The sequence below is a fragment of the Anopheles bellator genome, chromosome X, assembly GCF_943735745.2.
Source record: "Anopheles bellator chromosome X, idAnoBellAS_SP24_06.2, whole genome shotgun sequence".
Lineage (NCBI taxonomy): Eukaryota > Metazoa > Arthropoda > Insecta > Diptera > Culicidae > Anopheles > Anopheles bellator.
The window spans coordinates 6,126,713-6,147,869 of NC_071287.1; the positions used below are offsets into that span (position 1 = coordinate 6,126,713).

General features: G+C 47.8%; 1 protein-coding gene across 1 annotated transcript; it reads right to left on the minus strand.

Annotated features, from left to right (window-relative positions):
- Nucleotides 1-15,188: 15,188 nt before the first annotated feature.
- Nucleotides 15,189-16,999, minus strand: LOC131213217 (larval cuticle protein 1). The gene is made up of 3 exons (XM_058207214.1): nucleotides 16,759-16,999; nucleotides 16,296-16,561; nucleotides 15,189-16,218 (listed from the first exon to the last, which is right to left on the minus strand). Exons 1-3 carry the CDS (start codon nucleotides 16,768-16,770, stop codon nucleotides 15,807-15,809), a joined length of 690 nt encoding a protein of 229 aa, XP_058063197.1. The 5' UTR covers nucleotides 16,771-16,999; the 3' UTR covers nucleotides 15,189-15,806.
- Nucleotides 17,000-21,157: the final 4,158 nt, after the last annotated feature.

Sequence of the window (21,157 nt, forward strand, 5' to 3'; positions counted from 1 at the left end):
CGGTTTGTCAGCACACACAAAGAAGCCCCAGAAGCCTGCGCAAGAACGCACAGCGCTGAAGTCCGTTGTATGCCACGCTCCTGTCACAGCTGAAGGCTGAAGGCTTCAATGGTAAGCCCCGAACCAATTTGTCCTTCCAGCCCTGCACCGACAGTTTCCCGAGAATCCTCGGCCAGGGTCAGGATCAGCCGGGGCCGTAATGTGGTGGCCGACCGGCCGCGTTCGACGAAGCATCATTTACTGTGGATTACCCCTGCCTCCCCTGTTCCCTTCCCTCCCCTCTCTCGTCGGTGGCTTAGGGAAGGTTAGGGGCCGAGAGGGTGCCAGGACGCCCCGGGGTCTCGTGTCCTCGGCCCGATTCGCCGATATTTCTGTTCGCTCGGCTCGTCCCGTTCGAGGTCCTGGTGTAGTTACCTATCCTACCTTCCCTTCCCTTCTTCCCTCTCTCTCTCTCTCTCTCTCTCTCTCTCTCTCTCTCGTGCGCGCACTGTTTAGCGTCAACCGGTGCTTTATGATGGGCTATTATCTCCCGTCCGGCTGCGGCTTCGGCATTGTCCTGAGCGCATCGACATCCTGGCCCTGTTCGCCGGCAGCATTCAAGTAGTCGATCCTTTGGCCGATCGGTCCCGGGGCCCTCCGCCGGCCCTTCGGCTCTTGAACCTCTCCCCGGCCCTCTGCTCGCCGGGTGCCTGTGATTTATGATTTGTTATGTCGATTTTATGAAGTGCTAAACGACAGATCACACGCTTTCCCCGGGAGGCCCGCGCAGGCGCACCTCTATTTAACGGTGGCCCCGTGGCCGGACCGTGCCCGAGACCGGACGACGACGCTGAGGGCGAACGGTTTGCGGTCTGTGCTCCGGTTCCGATGGGTTGAGAGTTCCGCCAGTAAAGGAATCTTGGGCCAAGATTGGGCCAAGAACTTGATCACCTGAGTCGGGAGCGGCGGGATCTTTAGTCAATCAAAAATCAATCAAAAACATTTACGTGTAAGACGTGTACATGATGCTTTTGCTGTATCTAGGGATCATTTTCAAGAGAAAACAGTTTAACAGTTTTCAATCGTGGTTTTGTCATGCAGTCCTTTCTTGAAGTTCATCCGTTGGAATTATTTTGGTACAGATAATGTCCAGTGTTTTGATTTAGGTTTGTGGATTGCTGTACCGTCCTGTTTTACGGTGAAGTTTTCCCCAATAAGATTTGTTCCTTCTTGAATGACCAATACAGGCCACCTGTGGGTTTCATGGGGAAACAATGAATCCCTGGGGCATGGGGCTGTTATAATTTGATTACCAGTTCGTTGATTCAGACTCCATGTAGGAGCAAACTTCAACTGCTCATAACGATAGTTGAGTCATACCGAAAATTCATCACTTCAGAGCAGCTTTTTCGTAATAAGGGAGGTTTCAAAGCATGCTTGATATTAAAATACCATTCATTTCTTTCTAAATCGGTAATAATTAGGTGTGGATTTATTTTGAAAACATGACCAGATTTGTCTACATTCTACAGACCACGTCGAAGGACATGTATGGAAGCGGAAGTTCTTTCATTTGTAATTTTTTTTTTTCGAATACGTTTGGGCACCTTGGAAAGAATTTGTGGAGGAGATATTCACTATGCGATTATCAACTCGTTTTGTTGTTGATTTCTTTTGCCCGCGAACTTTATTATGATGAATACGACCTTCGTTTTCATAACCCTTGATTATTTAACCGATTGCCGCCTCATGCATTCTTCATCAGTCTTGCGTTTCTCAGCCTTAATTTTGTATTTTAAATATGAAACCATGTAAAACCCCACCATCCAACACGTGTTTGTTGCTCACAAATAACAAAATCAACTCTAGTTGTTATAACAAGGAAACAAAACGAAGGAAATTGGTATGGAAAACTGAAAACTTCATGCGAAACTTGTTTTATTACGATTGTGTAAGGAGTTGCCCATCGATGCCACGTGTCTGAAAAGTCTGTACTGTGCTCTAGTCCATCTTATTCTTGAGCATGGTAGTGTGGTTTGGCATCAACTGGCACAGGAACAATGCTGGCTGGACACTATCGAGTTAGTTCAGAGAAGATTTACACGATCCGCCTTAGCTAGGACGGGTTGGTACCGATACAATAATCTTCCTTGTTATAATGTACGATGCCGATTTGCTCAGTATTCGTCCTCTTAATCATAGACGTCTGACATCTTGGGCCCTCTTTATGTTCAAACCCTTAACAGCTAAAATCAGTTCCCATCCCATAAGTTGGATGTCATCTCTCGTCATTCCACCTCCCCCCGATTGACCCGTTAAATAATAAGAGTAAGAGTTTATAACCGTGCATCGTCTATACTGAATTTCAAAAACTGGCCCATAAACCAGTGCAAAAGTAGCATTCATTTCTTTTCCTTTTGACGTGCACATTTCGTAGCTAAGTTCAGCACACCTGATTGCTCTCGCTACTTCTTATTCTGTCTTGACTGTCCCTCGAACCGTGTAGCAAGTAATTCTATGCTCTTAATCTTAAGTTAACTTTTAGTTTGTTAGCAAGTGTGAAATAGGTCTTCTAGTCCGTTGACGGTTCCAAGTAAATAATTAAATAGATCAAAATATCATTTAATCATCAAAATTTTGCCCTTCGTAGCAACTCTTAGTAACAAAACATTTATTCCAAAAGAAGATATTTTCAGTTTTTGGCATATTTTTCAAATTGGTAGTACTCAGGCCCCAAGTTTTGCGTTGTACACACATCCAACACCTCAACTGTGTTCAAGGACCCTGTCGCCAGGACGTGGCGACTGTTGCGTGTCTTCCGAGGCTAGACCATCTAGGCGGGGCCGATCTCAACACGATCAAGAGACCTCGAGACCTTCTCACCTCTCCCGTGTCTGGGCCGGGCCGGGGTCGCTAGGACTTCGCAGCCGACATCCCGCCGTGATCTGGAGAGCTCAGGCCGGCCGGTGTGAGCTGTAGCAAGTCGGTACTCGAGTTGCCGAAGCGCGTCAGTTGTTGCGAATTAAGAAACGCCGGCCGGGACTTGGCGGCATCTCGCCTGCCTTCACTTCTCGCCGTGAGAAAACGCCGTCGTCTCCGTCGCCTCGCGGATACTGTCAAGTTTCGAGATCGCCGAGGTCTGATTTGGCGCTGCAATCTGCTGCTGCTGCTGCTGCTGGTGGTGGTGGGTCTGAAGTGCGCCCCGTGAATTGTAACCTCAAGTGTGTGTGCATGGACCTCGCGAATCTATCACAATTTATTGCGTGCGACCTCCGGCGCAAGGACGCTGCCGCGGGGTCCTACGAGCGTCCTCGGGCAATTACGGTTGATTATTTGCCGGTTAGGGTCGGGTCGTGCCGGTTGAGGTCACACACAGTGCAGTGTACTCACCAGAAGGACTCGCGTCCTTCGCTTCGCTCGTTCGTTCAATTGTTTTACCGTCCCCGCAGAGACCCCGTCGGTTAAAATTAACCCGTGCCCGATCGGGTTTGCCCACGGGGGAAGTGGGCGGGGGGTTGGCCCTCCGCCCGAAGTGCCCTTTGAATGTTGCAAGTTTTTTGTTGCCTTTCGTGGCCACAAAACGCTGAACAAAAGGCAACATGGCAACACTCCGTGCGTTGTTCGCGGTCCATGCCGCGAGTGCGCGCGCCTCGAACAATGCACGTAAACAAAGGCGATGTGTGCATGTGTGTGACCCCCGGGGGGATCGAAGGGTGGTGAAGGTGAAGGGTTGTGTGACAAATATGGTGCAGGTGGGCGGCGACGGTGACAATGCAAACAGGAGCAAGCCACGAGAAGAAGGTGGCTCAGGCTCGGGCCGGCGGAGGTCCTGTCGCGCAGGCTCAGGCGTCGCCGGCACAAATGGGAAAACAATCGAATCGGATCGAGTGCAAACAATTCACAGGCAGTTGGAGTGCACGGCTCTGCACGCCAGTAGTCGCCGGAACTCGAGCCGCTCGAAATTAACATTTCGGAACCGGAATCAGGACATCTGCCATCCGTGGCTGGCGGTAGTGCATTCCGCGGGCCGGGCGGGCCGGGTGGCCGGGTTCCGGTGGCTACGAGTGACTTCGGTGGAATTTTTTAATAAACTCATTCCCAGAAAGCAGTCTCCGGGCGTGATGGCCGGGGGATGTTAAAAAACCCTGCCACTGCCACTGACGTGTTGCCGCCTTCATTACTGTCCCCGCCGAGCCACCCGACCCGTAATCTTAATAATAAAAATAAACTCCTATCCAATAATGTGTAAGAGAGAGATAGAGAGAGAGAGAGAGAGAGAGGAAGGAAGACCGTAACGGTTTGTTGACATTATCCACTCGGTTATCGTCAGTAATTCCATTGTCAGGGTGCCCACATCGCTATGTCTTTATTACAACCGGAAACTCGTTGTCGTCGAAACTGAGTTGGAATTGCGCAATTAGTTTTCTTTAGAAGCGAAAAGAACATTGACAGAATGAAAATTTGAAAATATAAAAAAAATATTTTCAAAGAGGTGAGGTCGTCATCTTAAACGGAACGATATTTGAAAAGCACATTTCACCGAAGCTCATTTCCATCTCGGTGGCTATGTTAATAAGCAGTATTGTGGTTCGGAAAACCCACACAAGAACGTGCAAGAGAAGCCAATGCAACCACAACGAGTGACTCTTTGGTGCGGATTTTGGTTGATTGGGTTCTTCGGGGAAATTACAATCGAATACAATCGAAAATGTACTCAAAAATAAGTCGACCAAATCAGCTACTGCCAAGCCAATCGTGATGAACATTTTTTTACTAAAACTGTTTTACATTAAAAAAATGTTAAAAATAAACCTTTTAAATAAAAGTTCAAGTATTGAAAAATATTTTACCGTTTTTTTTTAACCAAATGAAAAAATGTACGCTAATTTGCTCACCCTGTAGTTGCAATCGACGCCAAGGGATCGATTTTTCGATTTTGACAATACCGAACTCGCCAACGCCAATCACCCGCAAACCGATGAGCAACGAGCAAGTGCCAGCTGACGATCCGAATCCCAAGGTTTTTTAAAGGTTTTATATTGGTTCTTTATTGGACATAAATGCTTGATTACATAAGAGTACAGAGCTATTCCACAATGGGATTGAAGCTATTTAATAAGTCAAATGCAAGGTGTCAAAGCGATTGAAATGAAAAGATTCCGATTTAAATTTATTCAAATTATATGTTATGCCACGTGGCATTGAGTCATTTGCCCGAATCCCAAGAGTAACCTGGATCTGATCTCTGGAACTTGCCTATCACAATTATTGGCAGAAAATTTTGAACGGCGATTTGTCGGGACGATTTGCTCTAGCTATTCGCTATTCGTGAGCAGGTCGGAGAATCGTTAGCTTACTTTACTTGGAGTTACTTTGGAGAGCCCATGTGCTGTATTGAGTTGTGGAAATATAGTTTTTCGACTTTTTTGTTTCAAATTTTGCGCTTGAATTTGTTGAACGCAAGTAAAAGCATTTGTTGACATTAATATGTCCCTTGATCAGTGTCGAGATATTTTTGCTTTCATGTCCTCTTAGCAACTGTTTAATCCACGTTACTGTTTAATTCTTATATTAGAGTTTGGTGTTCCCTTTCAATATCGTTTACCAGCTTTGCGTTTCGTTTCGCCAGTTGTTTTTGGAGTTATTGTTAGTTCCAGTTTTAAATTATGTTATTATCATTTCGACTACGTTGCCAGTTGATTGTTTCTTTTGAAATAAATAAATAAATAAATCAAGAAATCAACCAAAGATTGGGTTCTTGTTATTATACAGCCAACACGTTCTTTTGATATCTTCGCAATGGCAGCTAACTGAGTGAAGTGAAATTGTCACTTTTCTACCATTAAAATGATTTTGATGATTTTTTAAAATGTTTTCTAGTGTTCCTGCCTCATTTGGACGTCCACTGCATTCGGCATCATCTACGACGGCATTTGAAATCAGCAAACCCATATTTTATGGTTGTTTATGATGTAGCGAAGCCCTTCCAACACTTTTCAAGTCGCTTGCTTCACTTGAACGGTATTTTCCGCCCTTCACGCCGCAATTGAATATTAAAACGCGAAATTGTTTTTCGATTCCACTGAGTACAATATGAGCTTCCTGTTGAAGGATGGTACTAACTGAAACACAAATTCACCGCATCTAACGTGATCAATTGGAAATGCTTGACCAGGAAATTTCTCTGGCCAGCATACCGATTTTCGCGCGGCAGCCTCATTGAACTAGGAGGCTTGACCTTAACTCAGGACCTCAATCAGGGCCATTCGCCAGTGCACGATGCGAGAATGAACGCCCGCCGCAAAAGCGCTTGGCCGCTTGTGAAGGAAGAATCGCTGGAATCTGGTGCAAATCCAGCTTCGGGTGGTGTGTCCTGTGTGTCCGCTTCTTAAATCACCAACGAGAGCTACCTCCTAATGGGCGACCAAGGACAAAGGCGACTTGAAGCACGCAAATCCCTCTCCGAGCGGTCGGGCCGGGCCGGGAACAGAATGGAGTAATCCAGCGGCTAATAGATCAGATTTGCTCGGTAATTACTGCCGGTGCACAAGGAAAAGAGCATCCTTTTTGCTGTTTATCTCGGCTGTGTCTGTGTGTGTGTGTGTGTATTGTTTTGGCGGTCCTTTTGAGCGAGGACCGCGGGGTTTGACTTTGTTGTCATCGATTTCGGAAACCGGCCATCAAAACCGGGGCCGGAGCCGGGAAAGATTTCGCCAGGAGATAACCTCCGGAGCCCGGAGGGCGGAAACCCGGGTGTGCAGGAACCCGGGTCCCCTTCTAGAGTCGTCCTGAACGGGACAGCCCGAACCGGTGCGTCGTGCGCTCGCTCTGGCCAGTGACCGTGGCCGTCTCTCGGTTCTCGGCATTTTCGGCTCCGAGTCTTTGTGCCGAAAAGGATCCTGGAAAGGGGTTTTTCGGGCGCGGTCGCTGTTTCCTTTTCATTAAGATCATCACCATCAGCACCGTGAGGAAAGTGAGCCCGCACACTGGGAGGAGCTCCCGGTTCGCTCTCTCGCTGGTTGAAGTTTGTTATGGTCGTTGCTGTTGTTGCTGCTCTCGGGTGCCCTCTGCTATCTTCGCCAGGATATCTCGGCCCCGGGCGCTTTTCAGCCTCGGGCTTTTGCTGGCAGTCAACCGAGCCTCTCAGGGTTTGTTTTTCCTAGCTACCGGTCCCGGGATCCGCAGAGCTCGGCTGGCTGACGGGGCTCGCAACATTAGCCGGTGTCAAACGGCAAACGGCTCGCCGGAGAAAGCCAAAGTCGGCCCCGACTGAACGCGAGTCTGTTCTCGCCTAGCCTCGGGCCATGCATGCCGGCTATGCTAATAACTCCCGGCAGGACTCCCAGGTAGCACACTACCAGTTATCCTTCCCCCGGATGATCCGCAATTGTTTTAAGAGCCGGTGTGCGTGCGTGTGTGCGTGTTTTCTCAAAGATCAAAACGGGAATGGCTCTGGAAAGAGCCTACTTGAGAAGTAATTATCGGTATTTACACCGCAAATGAGCGGACGGAAGGCGTAAACGGTGGGATGGCCCACCGGTTCCTCTTTAGTCCTGCTGCGTCCGCGCTTAGCGGTGATAGGTTTAAATATTGAAAAATAATATTTATCGTACACATTTAATTATGCGCCTCTTCAGGACACTGGTGGTGCCCTGGTGGCTGTGACCCACTGCTCGGGGGCCTCGCTGACTGTGAGTCTGACGTTACTGAGGCGAGAACATTTCTTTTTTGGAATCACTGTTTTGTGACGTCGAATGTTAGAATGAGGTCGTAAGCGCAAAATTGTAAAGATAAAATGGCGTTTTGATTTATCCTTGTAAACCGATGATAGCCATTTGTGACGATAGGTAAATTTGAGCAGCACGAAAAAAGGTTTTCATCTGTTTTATTTTATTTCAGTTTCAGTGAAGTTTTCATTCATTTTTCACACCAATTTTCTTCGTTTTGTTCGATGTTATAACAACTACTAGAGTTGATTTTGTTATTTATGAGCAATAACAAAGTGATTTTTTACATGTTTACAATTTTTACATTCAAAATGCAAAAAATGGCAAGACTGGTGAAAAATTCATGAGACATTATGCTGTTTCTCAGTTTCTAAGAACATCGAATGGTGATTCCTACGAGTTTTGAAACAACCGAAGATATTGCAAAAATATTCGACCAAAGTGAGGAGGCAATCGGTTAAATTATCAACGGTTATGAAAACGAAGATCGTATTCATCGTAATAAAGGGTGTTACTGTCAAAACCGCGTCAACTTCAACATGACGCAATATTTGTCATAGTGCATCAAAAAATCTTGTATACCTCTCATTTTAAAGATGCTTTTGTGTAGTGTCATTCGTGTTATTAGATTTTGTCATTTGCCCTTCATTTGTGGAAATGGCGTCAAAACAAGAGGAGCATCATTTAAAAATTTTGCACAGTTAACGCGAAAATCTGAATTACTCGCACGCCAAGTTAGCGAAATTGTTGAATGTGGCCAAATCAATGGTCACCAACGTATTAAACGTATTCGGAGAACGTTCGACGACAATCGGAAAGACTGAATCAGATGAACGTCGGAACCAGGAGACCGCAAAAACGACGAAACGAGTGATCAGTTGTTTCAAGCAGAATCCCAATCTATCCCAAGCAAAATAAGTCGTCCAGAAAACGATCGCGGAATCTGTGCATGGAGATGTTAACGAAATTTTCTGCGTAGTGCAGGATGATGAAACCTACGTAAAGGTAGACAAGGTAGACAGTTTCCAGAGATTTGGAAACACATTAAGCTGTTGAAATTCACAAAGAAATATCTCGTATTGCAGGCTATCTGTTCGTATGGTTTAAAAAGTGGCATTTACATCGCGATCGGGACCATCAACCAGGAAATTTATGTCCGAGAGTGACGTTTATCTTTTGCCTTTCCTAACAAAATGCAAAGGTTCTTTTTTGTTTCTGATGGATTTAGCATCTTGTAATTATGGGAAAAAGGCCATGGAGTGGTATGCTGCAAACAACGTCCAAGTGGTGCCCAAAGACATGAACCCCGGCAACACGCCAGAACTTCGCCTAATCAAAATATATTGGGCAATCGTCAAGCGGAACCTCAAGAAGAGACGGAAAACAGTTATCAATGAAATGGAATTTAAAAAAAAAATGAAGTTTTGCAGCAAAGAAAGCAACCAAGAGAACTCTGCAAAGTCTTATGAAATGAGTAAAACGAAAGGTCCAGCAATTCACATTCCTTAAGATGGAGGGTTAAATGATATTTTTTTACATATTCTGTATAAAATAAGCTTTCAAAAGAAATATTACTTGATTTTTTAATAATTTTTTTGACTGATTTTTTGACTGATTTGACGAATTTTTCTTGTTTGACTCGTTTTTGACAATAAAACCCCTTTAAAGCTCGCGGGCGAAAGAAAGCAACACCAAAACGAGTTGATAATCGCATAGTGAATTTCATTTCCAGAAATCCTTTCCAAGGTGCCCAAACGTATTCGAAAAAAAAATTAAATTACAATTGAAAGAACTTCCGCTTCCATACATGTCCTTCGACGTGATCTGTAGAATGTAGACAAATCGGGCCATGTTTTCAAAATAAATCCGCACCTAATTATTACCGATTTAGAAAAAAAAAGAATGGTATTTTAATATCAAGCATGTTTTGAAACCTCCCTTATTGCGAAAAGGCTGCTCTGGAGGTTTGAATTTTCTGTATGACTCAACTATTGTTATGAAGAGTTGAAGCTTGCTCCTACATGAAGTCTGAATCAACGAACTGGGAATCAAATTATAACGGCCCCATGTCCCAGGGATTCATTGTTTCCCCATGAAACCTACAGGTGGCCTGTATTGGTCATTCAAGAAGGAACAAATCTTATTGGGGAAAACTTCAGCAAGCAAGCAATCCACAAATCAGAAGTCCAAACGGTGTAGCTAAATTGAAATATTGACCATTATCGGAACCAAAACGAAAGGACTGCATGACAAAATCATGATTTCAAACTGTTAAAACTTTTCCTTTGAAAGTGATCCCTAAATACAGCAAAAGCATCCTTTACACGTCCTACATTACGTTTTTGGTCGATTTTCGATTGACTAAAGTAAGTTTTTCCATCCTCCTTCCTGTTTCGTGAAATCTTTTGTGCTCTTTTGAGTTCGAAACGTCTCGTCCGCTATCCACTGGTAGATCGAGAGACACTAGACCCAGAGGTACTCCCAGAGGCCCGGGATCCCAACTGGGGACCCAGGCCCAGAGTAGAGCCGAATGTAATCCAATATTTTCACGCTACCGCACCGAGCTGTTGTGCTGCTCTAGGGCTCACCGATGATAAGGGCTGGGCTGGCCTGGCATTGTGTAGGCGTCCGTTTGCTATTGCTTCCCGTGCCACCGTTCACACACCGGTGCGAAAGGGTGCATTTTTCCAGCCACGGAACCGGTTGATCCTCACCGGAGGAGTTGGCGTCAAACATCACTCTTTGTGTCCGTGGCTTTGTCTGTGTTCGTGTTCGTTTGTGTGTGTGTGTTGAAGTAATGGTTGAACGCAACGCGCATGGGATCCTGAAAAGGTACAACTGACGGCGGCGCAAACGATAAACATGACATGAGTATGACGTGATGAGCTCTTCATTTTTCATCGCTCCACTTATTTTATATGGCGTATTGGCGGAATGACGGTGATGATGATGATGTTGTTGTTGATGCCAGGATGTACCGTCTCTCCAGATTTACACCCGCGGCGGAGCCCCGCTCACACCCTTCCTCGTGCTCGTCTTCCCTCCTCGCACGGGACTCGCATTCCCCAGGATGAATGACGAAGGGTCGCCGCGAAACCCGAACCCTTCGAGCGCTCATATCTCACACACCGAATCGCGGGGCCGCGAACACCGAAAAGGACCTATATTAATTCCACTGTGTTTGTGTGTGTGTGTGTGTGTGTGTGTGTGTGTGTATAAGGACCCCCGTGTTCCGCGCGGTGTTTCGTAATTGCCGAGTGCCGACGATATGTGTGTCGTCGGTCGGCGACCGTAATGAAATTAGGAGGGAAACTTACCGTATTTTGTGGGTTGTTATTAAAAACAAAATAAAACAGAAAAGACTATCGCGTACGAGCGGTTAGGACTCAGGTGCCGTTCCGACGATGACGGGACTCGTCCCGATTGGGACATTCGACATTCCGTTCGCTTTGCGGCTTTCCGAGAACTACTGGATTTCGTTTCGTAGCGTCCTGCGGTTTGCGTGTTGCAACCATTGTACTGATGCGAAGGTACAGTACCGAAGTACAGCAGTTCACAAGTTCAGCCTCCAGTCCAGCCTCTAGTCCAGTCCTAATATGTGTGTTAGATAAATAATTATATAACTACAGTTATCTTCGTTATGCGCATTGCATAGCTTTGGCTAAACAGAAATCCAGTATTTTCTCGGTAGATGGCTTTAGCGATATCTCGTAAAGTATCGCTCATACAGCTTCAAGTTTACACTCGATTTCAAGCTGACACTTCACACTTAAGGAAATGCTTTCGACGTTTTTTTATCGGCCGGCCAGGAAGGTTCTACTGGGTGGAACTTGAAAGGAACCATTTACTATGAGCTCTCGTACTGTCCACAACTGGGAATCGTTTGAAGCTAGCGATCCAGAAACGGGCTCAATTACAGTAGCAGCAGATTAATATCAACGCGAATAGATTAGACTCAATTCATAACGGTGTGAGTTTACACGTGTGAACGATTCCCATTCCTCCCCCCGGGTTAGCCTCACGGCATAAGTACAGGGGAGGGACAATGTGGGCCGGATGGGAAATATTTATCAAAAAAACAAAAATCTAGCACCGAGCAATTATAACCGTTTTCACCCATTGCAAAACTTCCTAAGTGATAAGTAATTTATGGATCAAGAAAAGAGTAAGAAAATATACACTGTTAGAGTTTTCCGACACTAACAGACTATAAGAAGGGCATTATGAAGCTACTTTTGAAATGGGCAAAAATTTTGAAACAAGACGGTGCATATTCGACACAAATTGGACCATCGGAAACATTTTTAATAATGTTTTGAAATTTTTAAAAAAAATGGATTTCTTTTTAAGCAAAAAAAGGCGCGTAAAAACATGTTATCTTTTTTATCATTTATCAAACATTTTATCTTTTCCAAAAAATGGATGGCAAAGAATCTTTATCAAATTTTGTATGAAAAAATATGTCAAGAGCGCGGACGCATTAGAAATGTTGCCGGTGGCTTCAGGTGAAGCTTTTATGACCCAAAGCAGCGTTTATCGGTGGTTCCAAATGATCTCAGAGTGCCGAGAAGATGTGAACGACAAAGAGCCAAGTTCGGTCGTGAATGGTAAGGTTTTGCCTACTGTTTCCTTCGATTGTACGGGCGTGGTGCATCCACGAGTTGTTCTCACAAGGGTAAAACGGTCAATAAGGATCCGCAGATCTGGCCCCTGATGACTTTTTCTTGTTCCGGAGAGGAGATACAGACAGGATCGACAAAGGTGCTGGACGAGATCACAAAAAATGATTTTTTCAAGTGCTTCGAGGATTGGTTAAAACAACGCTGACACAAGCGTATATACAATATCTGATGGGGATTATTTTAATGGCGATAAAGTAGATATTCATGAGAAAAAATAAACTTTTTGGAAAAAACACAAAATTATCATTACTTTTTGAACACTGCTCATATACACTGTTGGTCAATAAAATAGGTAATTGTGTAAAGCTGGTACAATTTGAACGGTAGTCAAACCACGACCTAACCAGTGTTCACCATAATGATACTCACGTCACCATACACTAGCTAGCACGTCAGTTAGCTATGTTGGTGATAATTTACTTAAAAGTTACCGATGTGTTTGACCGCCTATTTGGACAGCAAATTGATGGCCTGGTCAAAATAATAGGTAATTTGTTATATACGCTGTCATTTCACCCGACTTCTTGAAAAGGAATTGGTTTATTTGATGTTGCTACAATCAATTATTAATTTTTAATCTAAAAAAAATCGTTGTATCCTGGTAGTGCATTCAGATTGGGCCGAAGCACTCATTGCAATCCTAAGCAAAGAGAGACTGTGAAGAATCTGCGCAACGAAGGCGCGACGTACGAAAGCATCACCAAAGTACTAGGGAGATCAGTAAATTTTGTGAAAAATGCTTTGTTGTGGAAAAAATAAAGGAAAGACGAGGTAAATCAAGAAAAAACCAAGCCAACGACAGATCATCGCAAATCACTTTTGGCCAACGCGGATCCATTTGGTTCGCCCAAAACGATTTGCTCAGCAATAAATAACATTAATAGCCCACAACCTGTCCATAGGCGGTTGAAAGAAGCCAATCTACCAGGGCGAATTGTAAGAAAAGTGCCACTATTGATTTAAAAAAAAATTACATTAACAGTAACAGTTTGCTGCTCAACATCGTTCTTGGGAAGGTACTGAAGGTGATGAAAAATTGGCATAATATTTTATGTAGTGACGAAACCAAAATATATTTGTTTCGTTCAGACCCTCAGACTGGTATGTTCGACCTGGACCTGCTGGCAAAGAATTCCATCCCAGGTTTACAAAAAAAAAACTGTAAAACATGAAGGTGGAAAACATGCCACTGAGATGGATATTTCAACAACGATCCCAAGCGCATACGTCGAAGCTTATGAAATCGTTGTTTGATAGCGTGTCAGTTTTGCCTTGGCCCAAGTCAGTCTACTGACTTAAACCACATTGAAAACTTGTGGAACACCTTGAAGCAAAAGTTAGCTGGACAATATTTTTCAAACAAAGATGAATTGTGGCAAAAAGTGCAGCAGGAATGGTATTCCATTTTAGTAAAAACTTGTCAGGATTTGGTCGATTCGTTGCCAAAACTTTTCACTGCTTTCTATTGTAATAGGCGAATTCCTAGAATTGTTCACCTCTCTTTTAGAGTCTCTTTATCTTAGTTTTAGCACTACTATCTGGTGCCATCATATTAATACCGGTGAGTGGAGTTGAATTTCAAAAATGATCAAATAATGCAGCTTAAATACTGTTACCTATTTTATTGCCCAACAGTGTGGCTATCTCAGTATCGAGGCCGAAAACCTCCCTCACCGAAACCGCCCCACACAGCATAAGATTCTCGGTTCTCGACGGCAAGGATGCGCCCATCCGTGGGGTGGGAAGCGCTCAGCTCAGGGGCCCTTCCGTGCGGCGGAAGTGACAGTTGACGAAATCGCATCAGCTTGGGGGGTTGCGTTCGCCCAGATGACGTAGCCAGCGGTGCGTGACCAATGGTGCGCCGCTCACCTCACCACACCACACACGGTTCAATCACCTCACCTGCTGCATCGCTCCGCTCCCTGGTTCGACAGGGACAGGGACGTGACATCATCTTTCATCGGTGGATCGGTTGTTCCCACGCACGGTCCGCTTGGTTCAACGGTTGCTGCCCCCTGCGACAGGATAACAGGGCTTTGCCTTTCGATTTCGCGGACCGCAGCCGCCAGCGAGACGCCTCCGCGACCGCCGTGCGACCTCCAAAAGTGGTACGCGGGCTCGACACGCCGATTAATCCGTGCCCCTTCACTAACCCAGATTCGGTTTCCGCATTGCACAGAGCACCGTCGCCACCGGTGGGGCGATTCTGGTGGAATGTGGCGTGTTTTTTTCCTTCTTCTTTTTGCTGCTGCTCGAGGTTCTCGCCCAAGCCCAAGGTTCCCACTTGCGCACTTGCTGTGTGAGCCCCCCCCACCCCGCCACCATCGTGCCATTATTTGCCGCGGGGTTGGCCACAGAGACAGAGAGAGAGCGGTCTAGGAAGTGATCTAGGCTCCACTACGCTACTCGAGCCTCGAAGAACCCAAACTCTGCGTGACGGCGCAGAGTGGCATGGTAGAGGGTACGCAGCAACACCCACCGTCGAAAACCGCCCACAAACACATACACAGGGCCAGCTGGCGATCGATCGAGAGGCGTGCTGCAGGGCGTCGCGTGGCGGAGCTGGCGGAACCAAAACAGGTTTCGCGCTTACTGCCGCATTGCAGTCACTCTCTAGCCAGCAAGTGGGGGAAGGGCCGAGCCGCGCGCGCTTCCGCCAACTATAGCATGCAATCGACTTGTTTGTGGACACCGACATCGACGAACTCCCTCGGAGTCCCGAACCCTCGGACCTCGAAACTCTCAAAGTCCGACAAAGAAAACTCGTGCCCCCGTGGGGTGGGGGCGGTTGTTTGGGGGGGCTAGAGTCAAGTGGTTTATATTTCTCCAGTGTGTCAGCTCCTACTCCTGAGCCAGCTGATCTGATTTTCTGATTGCTTCCTCCCTGCTGATTGGGTTGATTGTTTTTGAGTTCTCCACAGAAACGCACCCTCCCCGAGGAGTGGTGCGCCGTGGTCTCGGTCCTCTACTTCCGCTAGTTCTTCCGCTAGTGGTCTTTCCCACGGCACCCCCCGCCCGCGTGAGTGTCGGTATTCCCCTTTGGTCTGAGTGTCTGAACCCTTCCTATACCTGTGTACAAGTATCACACTCTCTGTATACAGAGGGCTAAAGGGAAAGTCGCTGTGTGTGCGGGTTAGAAGGGGGGAGCCAGGATTTCGGATTAGGGACGACCAGAGGGAGGGGGGGGGAGGGGGGCACAGGGGACCCTCTGCATATATCACAAAACAAAAACTGGGGGGCAGTGTCCGACCGCCCACCAAACAAAGCGGGATACAGAGGGAGAGAGGTAGGGGAGTGTGAGGGTGTGTGCTGGGTGTGGGTTGAGCGGGTGGGGTGGGGTGGGGATTTCAGCTTCCTTTCGCTCCCTGCTGCTCCCTGCTGCTCTACGTCTACGTCCGGGGTTCCTCTCCAGCACCTCCTAGACCTTGTTGAAGGTGTAGCTGTAGCCGTCCGGGGTGCGGTTCAGCTGCAGCTTGCCCGGGGGCTGGAAGCGGTGCGGGGCCGGGGTGGTGGTCCACGCCGGGGCAGCTTGTGGGGCGGGCGCGTAATGCTGCTGGTACTGCGGGGCTGGCGCCGCCGGCTGCTGGTGGTGGTAGTGCTGCTGCGGGGCGGGTGCCGGCGGCGGGACCGGGGCCGGGGCCGAGTACTGGTTCTGGCTGAAGTTCGGGTCGTTCCAGCGCGGATCGTACTGACCGTCATCGTCGTAGCTGCGGCCTCCGGCCCCACCGTAGTTCTGGGGCTGCGGCGCCTGGTAGTGCTGCTGGGGCTGCGGGGCCGGCTGGGCCGGGGCGGGCGGGGCTACCGGCAGATGGTCTCCCGAGGCCTGGAATCTGATCAGCAAGGAAGTCAGAGTCAGAATCTTCACCAAGCGATCTGACAGCTGTCAGATCGTGCAGAAGGGACCTACCCGTTCTTGCCGGCGACGTAGGAAATGGTCCTGCGCTGGCCAGTCGGGTCGACGTAGCTGTACGACCCGCGCCGGTTACCGTCCGCGTCCGTCTCCTCCTTGAAGTCGGTGCCGTCCTCCTGCGTGTAGGCGGCCCCGAACTTGCCGTCCCCGGACAGGTACCGCTGCTCGCTCAGGATGGCGGCCGTCTTCGGGTCACGGTGGTAGCCGCCGTTGCCGTACTGGGCGCTGGCCGCCCCCAACAGCGCCAGCGTTGATAGTAGCACCTTGTGTGGAGGTAGAGCACCGAGTGAGGAAAAGTAAGCGGAAGGAAGCGGTTACAGTGGCGCCCTCTCTAACACTCTCGTTGCCGCCCAGGCACAAGGTTTGGTTGAAGTGTTCTTGATTGATGGCCCTCCTGTGCGGAGAGGGACCCCGAGCTCTCCCATGAACCCCGGGAAGTGAGAAGAAGAAAAACTCTTACAAATCGGAACATGTCGAAGCGGTTCACAGACGGGCGCACACACTGCGGCACACTGTGGGACACTGGCTGGGTGATCTTCTTCTGAAGCGGTAAACTGCGCTACACTCGCGAGAGCTGATGCCTTTACACTCGAGAATCTGACGGACGACGACGGAAACACTCCAGGAAACCAGCGAAGGACAACGCCCAACGAATCTGATCCTCTCCGACGCGCAAATGACGCAGGACGCGATCAGAGTCGGCTGAGTGCGAAGAAAGAACTGACTTGTGGCCGGTTCCGGGCCCCGCATTTATATCCCCGGCGGCGGGCCCGGCCCCCCTCCCCCGCACACGTCGGTTACCTCGCCGTTAGCCTCCCCCCGCTCCCCACGCCGCCGGAGTCGAGAGAGGGGCGAGCTAGCCCAACTGGCGAAGGGAGTCGATCGATGCACACATCGATAGACCCGCTGGGCCACCAACACATTCCAAGGCGTAGCGACTTCCAAGCCAAAACATAATAAGCGAAAGAGCGAGCGATTGGAAGGGGGGGTGGGAGCCCGCAAGACGGCGCCTCTAGAATCCCCCAAATCCCCCGTAATCACCCCCCCACTGATGGGGAAGCCCTGCTTGCTGTTTTGGGCAGCTGTCAGACGTCAGATCGAACGATCGTCTGGTGCGAGCGCTCTGCTTTCCCCGCTTCACTTTCGCGCTTCACTAGAACCCACCACCCAACCACCCCCCGCGGAGGTGGTGTCGCCGCATCTTCCCGGCTCGTCGGACAAGGTCGGACTCGGAAGAGATCGCCGCGAAACACGATTGAACAGTGTGGGGACGCCGGCGGGAGGGGGTGGTGCGGTCAACATGAGACCCGGCCGTAAATGTCAGGCAGATAAAACCGCCCAACCTCGGACCCCCGCCCCACCCCCCCGAGAACCAGTTGGCCCCCGGGTTCCCAGAAGGCGATACCGGAAAAAGGCGATGCCAGAAGTCCAGAAGTCGCCGGTCCACCGGTTTCACTTGTGGGGCGCCGGGGGGGGGAGGGCAATCGGGGTCTGGCCCCCACAGTCCAGCCGAAGAGTCCAACGACAGCGTGCGTTGGCTGTCTTTCACCAGAGGTGTCGAGTCGCTCCAGTTACTCCAGCTCGCGTGGTGTGAACTGGGGCGCGAGAGAGAGAGAGAGCGGGACTGCGAGGCCAAAGCGTGAATAAGGGGGAGCGAGAGAGCAACGTCAAGCGTGAGAGCGGATGACATTGAAAGTGTCTGGTGCAGCCTGAGCCAGTGGTGGCACCGACCTGTGAAGCGGGTTTTGCGCTGGCTCACTTCCGCAACGACCGAAACGAGCACAGCCCGCGAGTTCCGCCGTGACCGTGACGTCGACCGCGTGTGCGTGGAGAACAGTGACAGTGACACTGTCGATGGCCGGCAAGACATTCGGACATTCGGATACCGCATACCGACACCTAACCTGACGAGTGGTGTGACATCCGTCCGACAGCGTGTCCGTCCGACCGACGAATGATCGGTGGGAAGTCTGAATTGTTGCGAAAATCTGTAAACTTTGTCCGACCGATCAACCCGACCGATGCTCCTCTAAAGATCAACCCTTCCCAACGGGCCGGTCCTCGGGTGTAGTTCTGACAAAATCCAACTCCCAACTTGGGGCCGAGTTGGGGCCCGACCCAGACGTTAGTTAGATTGTTTGCTGACAACGGCCGCAACGCTCGCTGGTTCCGCTGGTGTTGTAACCCCCCGCAGCAAACGTCAGTTTGTGTGGGTGTTGCTGCTGGGCTGTGCCCTCCTAATGGGCGGTGGGCTAGGGCTAGGGTCCAACTCTACCGGGAGGCCACCCCCGTAATTCATCGCTCTTTGCCGCTTTCGGACCCTTGGATACAGAGAGCGGGAGCAAGAGAACGAGCGATCGAGCGGCACAGAGAGGGAGGGAGAGAGAGACGGAGAGTGAAAGTGGACTCGTGGAGAGTTACGTGGAGCACACCAGGGCATAGCCCGATCGCATGTTGGGCAACCTAGTGAAGCATGGCCCCCTGGCCGATTAGCAGAGTGCCGCGCTCCCCAAGAATCTCCTCCAGCTCCAGCCGACTAGAGACGAGCCTGGCCAACAGCACGGGTTGGACGCACCGAGGGCACCGAGCCCCAGTGGTTAGTTCCTGGTCCCATCAACCAGGCACCGGCGATAGCCCGACATGGGCTGACAAGTGCCGAGCCTGACGGGGGAAAATGCGGTTAGTTTTATTTGGTTCAAAGTTGGCTTTATTCCTTGACGTCTCACCTCCATCGAGAGCCATTCGCAGAGGTAACCAAAACAGCGATTAAGAACCTACAAAAAATCGTTAACTCCTATAAAAGTTATTACAATAACTGGAAGATAAAAATCAATACATCGAAAGTTCAGGCTATATTTTTCCCATATAAATTCAGCAAACGAGTTGTTCCCATACCTGGACAAAATATCATAGTAGATAATCAAAATATATCATGGTCCTCTCACCTCAGATACCTGGGGCTACTACTGGACAATAAACTTAACTACCGTCCACACTTAGAAAAGTTACATAAAAAACTAGACATACTCATCAAACTGCTATACCCATTAATCAACAGAAAATCAAAACTAAACTTTCCAAATAAACTCCTAATATATAAAACAATTTTCCTCCCTCTTTTAACCTATGCCTCTTCTCTGTGGTCGCATTGCTCCAAAACTAACTTCCAATCAATACAAATCAGACTGAATAAAATTCTCAAAATGATCCTCAATTTACACTGGAGAACACCAACAAATCTCGTCCTAAGCCTCGCTGGCACGCATAGACTATCGTTAGAAATTAACAAATTAAAAGAAGGCCTAATCAATAGATGCAATAATTCTATCCACCCAACAATAAAAGACCTAATTATCTGATGTTTTGATACTTTTGATTTGATACTTTAAAATTATTAAATAGCTGCAATCCCATTGTGGAATATCTCTGTACTCTTATGTAATCAAACATTTCTGTATAATAAAGATCCAATTTTGAGTTTAAAAAAAAAAAAAAAAGGAGCCATTCGCAGCAACTTGCAAGCGCCGGCTCTAACACGGTTTTTGTAGACCGATTTAGGTCAAGGAAGGCGTCAGATTCAGGGATAACCTCTTCATTTGAGACCGAACGGTCTTACCGGTGGGCATTTTTCTGAGGTCTGCAAACTGCCAGAAGTCGCTGGGAACCTAGTCTGCGGTGATTGCGGTGCGGATGTGGCAATTGCAATCGGTAGATTCAGTTCTTGAACTGAATGTCCTGTCCTGATGAGCCAACATTTGTTTCCTTGCCATCAATTTCGGCCATCAAACGCTCCAACGACGCTCTGTAATACTCACTGTTGATATTATTTCCCTGCTCAAGATGGTCGATGAATATTACCCACTACGCACATCCCAAAATAGATGCCGATCGTTGGGCTCAGATTTGTTTTTTTTTTTCATTGGAATTTTATTAGACACAAATGCTTAATTACATAAGAGTCCCAATGTAGAATATAGATTGGGCTATTGTAGCTATTTGTTAAATCTAAGGTATCCAAATGATTGAAATGAAAATGTTTCGATTTAAATCTATTTAAATTATATAGGTTATGGCCTTCGTGGCCTCTAGACTGTCTGTCATTATGTCTAAGCACGATTTGAAATGAGTGCCAAAAATTCAAATTAGAAGTAAACTCCATTTTTATTTCTATTTCAAACTCTCTGTTATTTTATTTAACAGTACTTCCACTTCCACTTTCAATCTTTGGCGAATGTTTCAATGGTGTTGGTTGGTGGCTTTACATGTTTTCTCAAGTATGCCTTGGTCTTGCTTGTGGACTATTTGGCGGATTCATCTCCAATCGGAACGAACGGGACCCCGTTGGATTGGAACCATTCGGCCAAAAAATTTCATCGTCTCCGTTGTCACGAATGGATTTTTCCGTTAAAAATTCATGTATCTGCATCGTTAGCATTACTCCAGCGATCCAGAACAGTGTAATACTGAGGACCCGGAAAAGTTTTGTAGTAAAATGTGCAATAAGTTTCATCGCCGACGATGACGCAAACTCGTTTGGCACCGAAGCAGTTGATCATACATTTTACGGGCTCTTGGTTTAACGGATGCAGATCCGGTTTTGCACTCCGTTTCGGTTTTGTTTTTTCTGCTTCTTGTTATGTCTTCAAACCTGGTCTTATTTTGGCACGATGGACGGTACTCACAGTTGATCTTTCCTGGAAGCTGCCTGATCCTGAAAGCTGCTTTCCTCTTTGAACTTCCTTATTGCGTTGCGTAAAAGCGGTGAATGCCACCGGTGGCTAGCGACATTTCTGGGATCGGGACTCGGGACTTTTCAGCCCATCTGTTAAATTAAGGAGGGGGGCAAATAATTAAGGAGT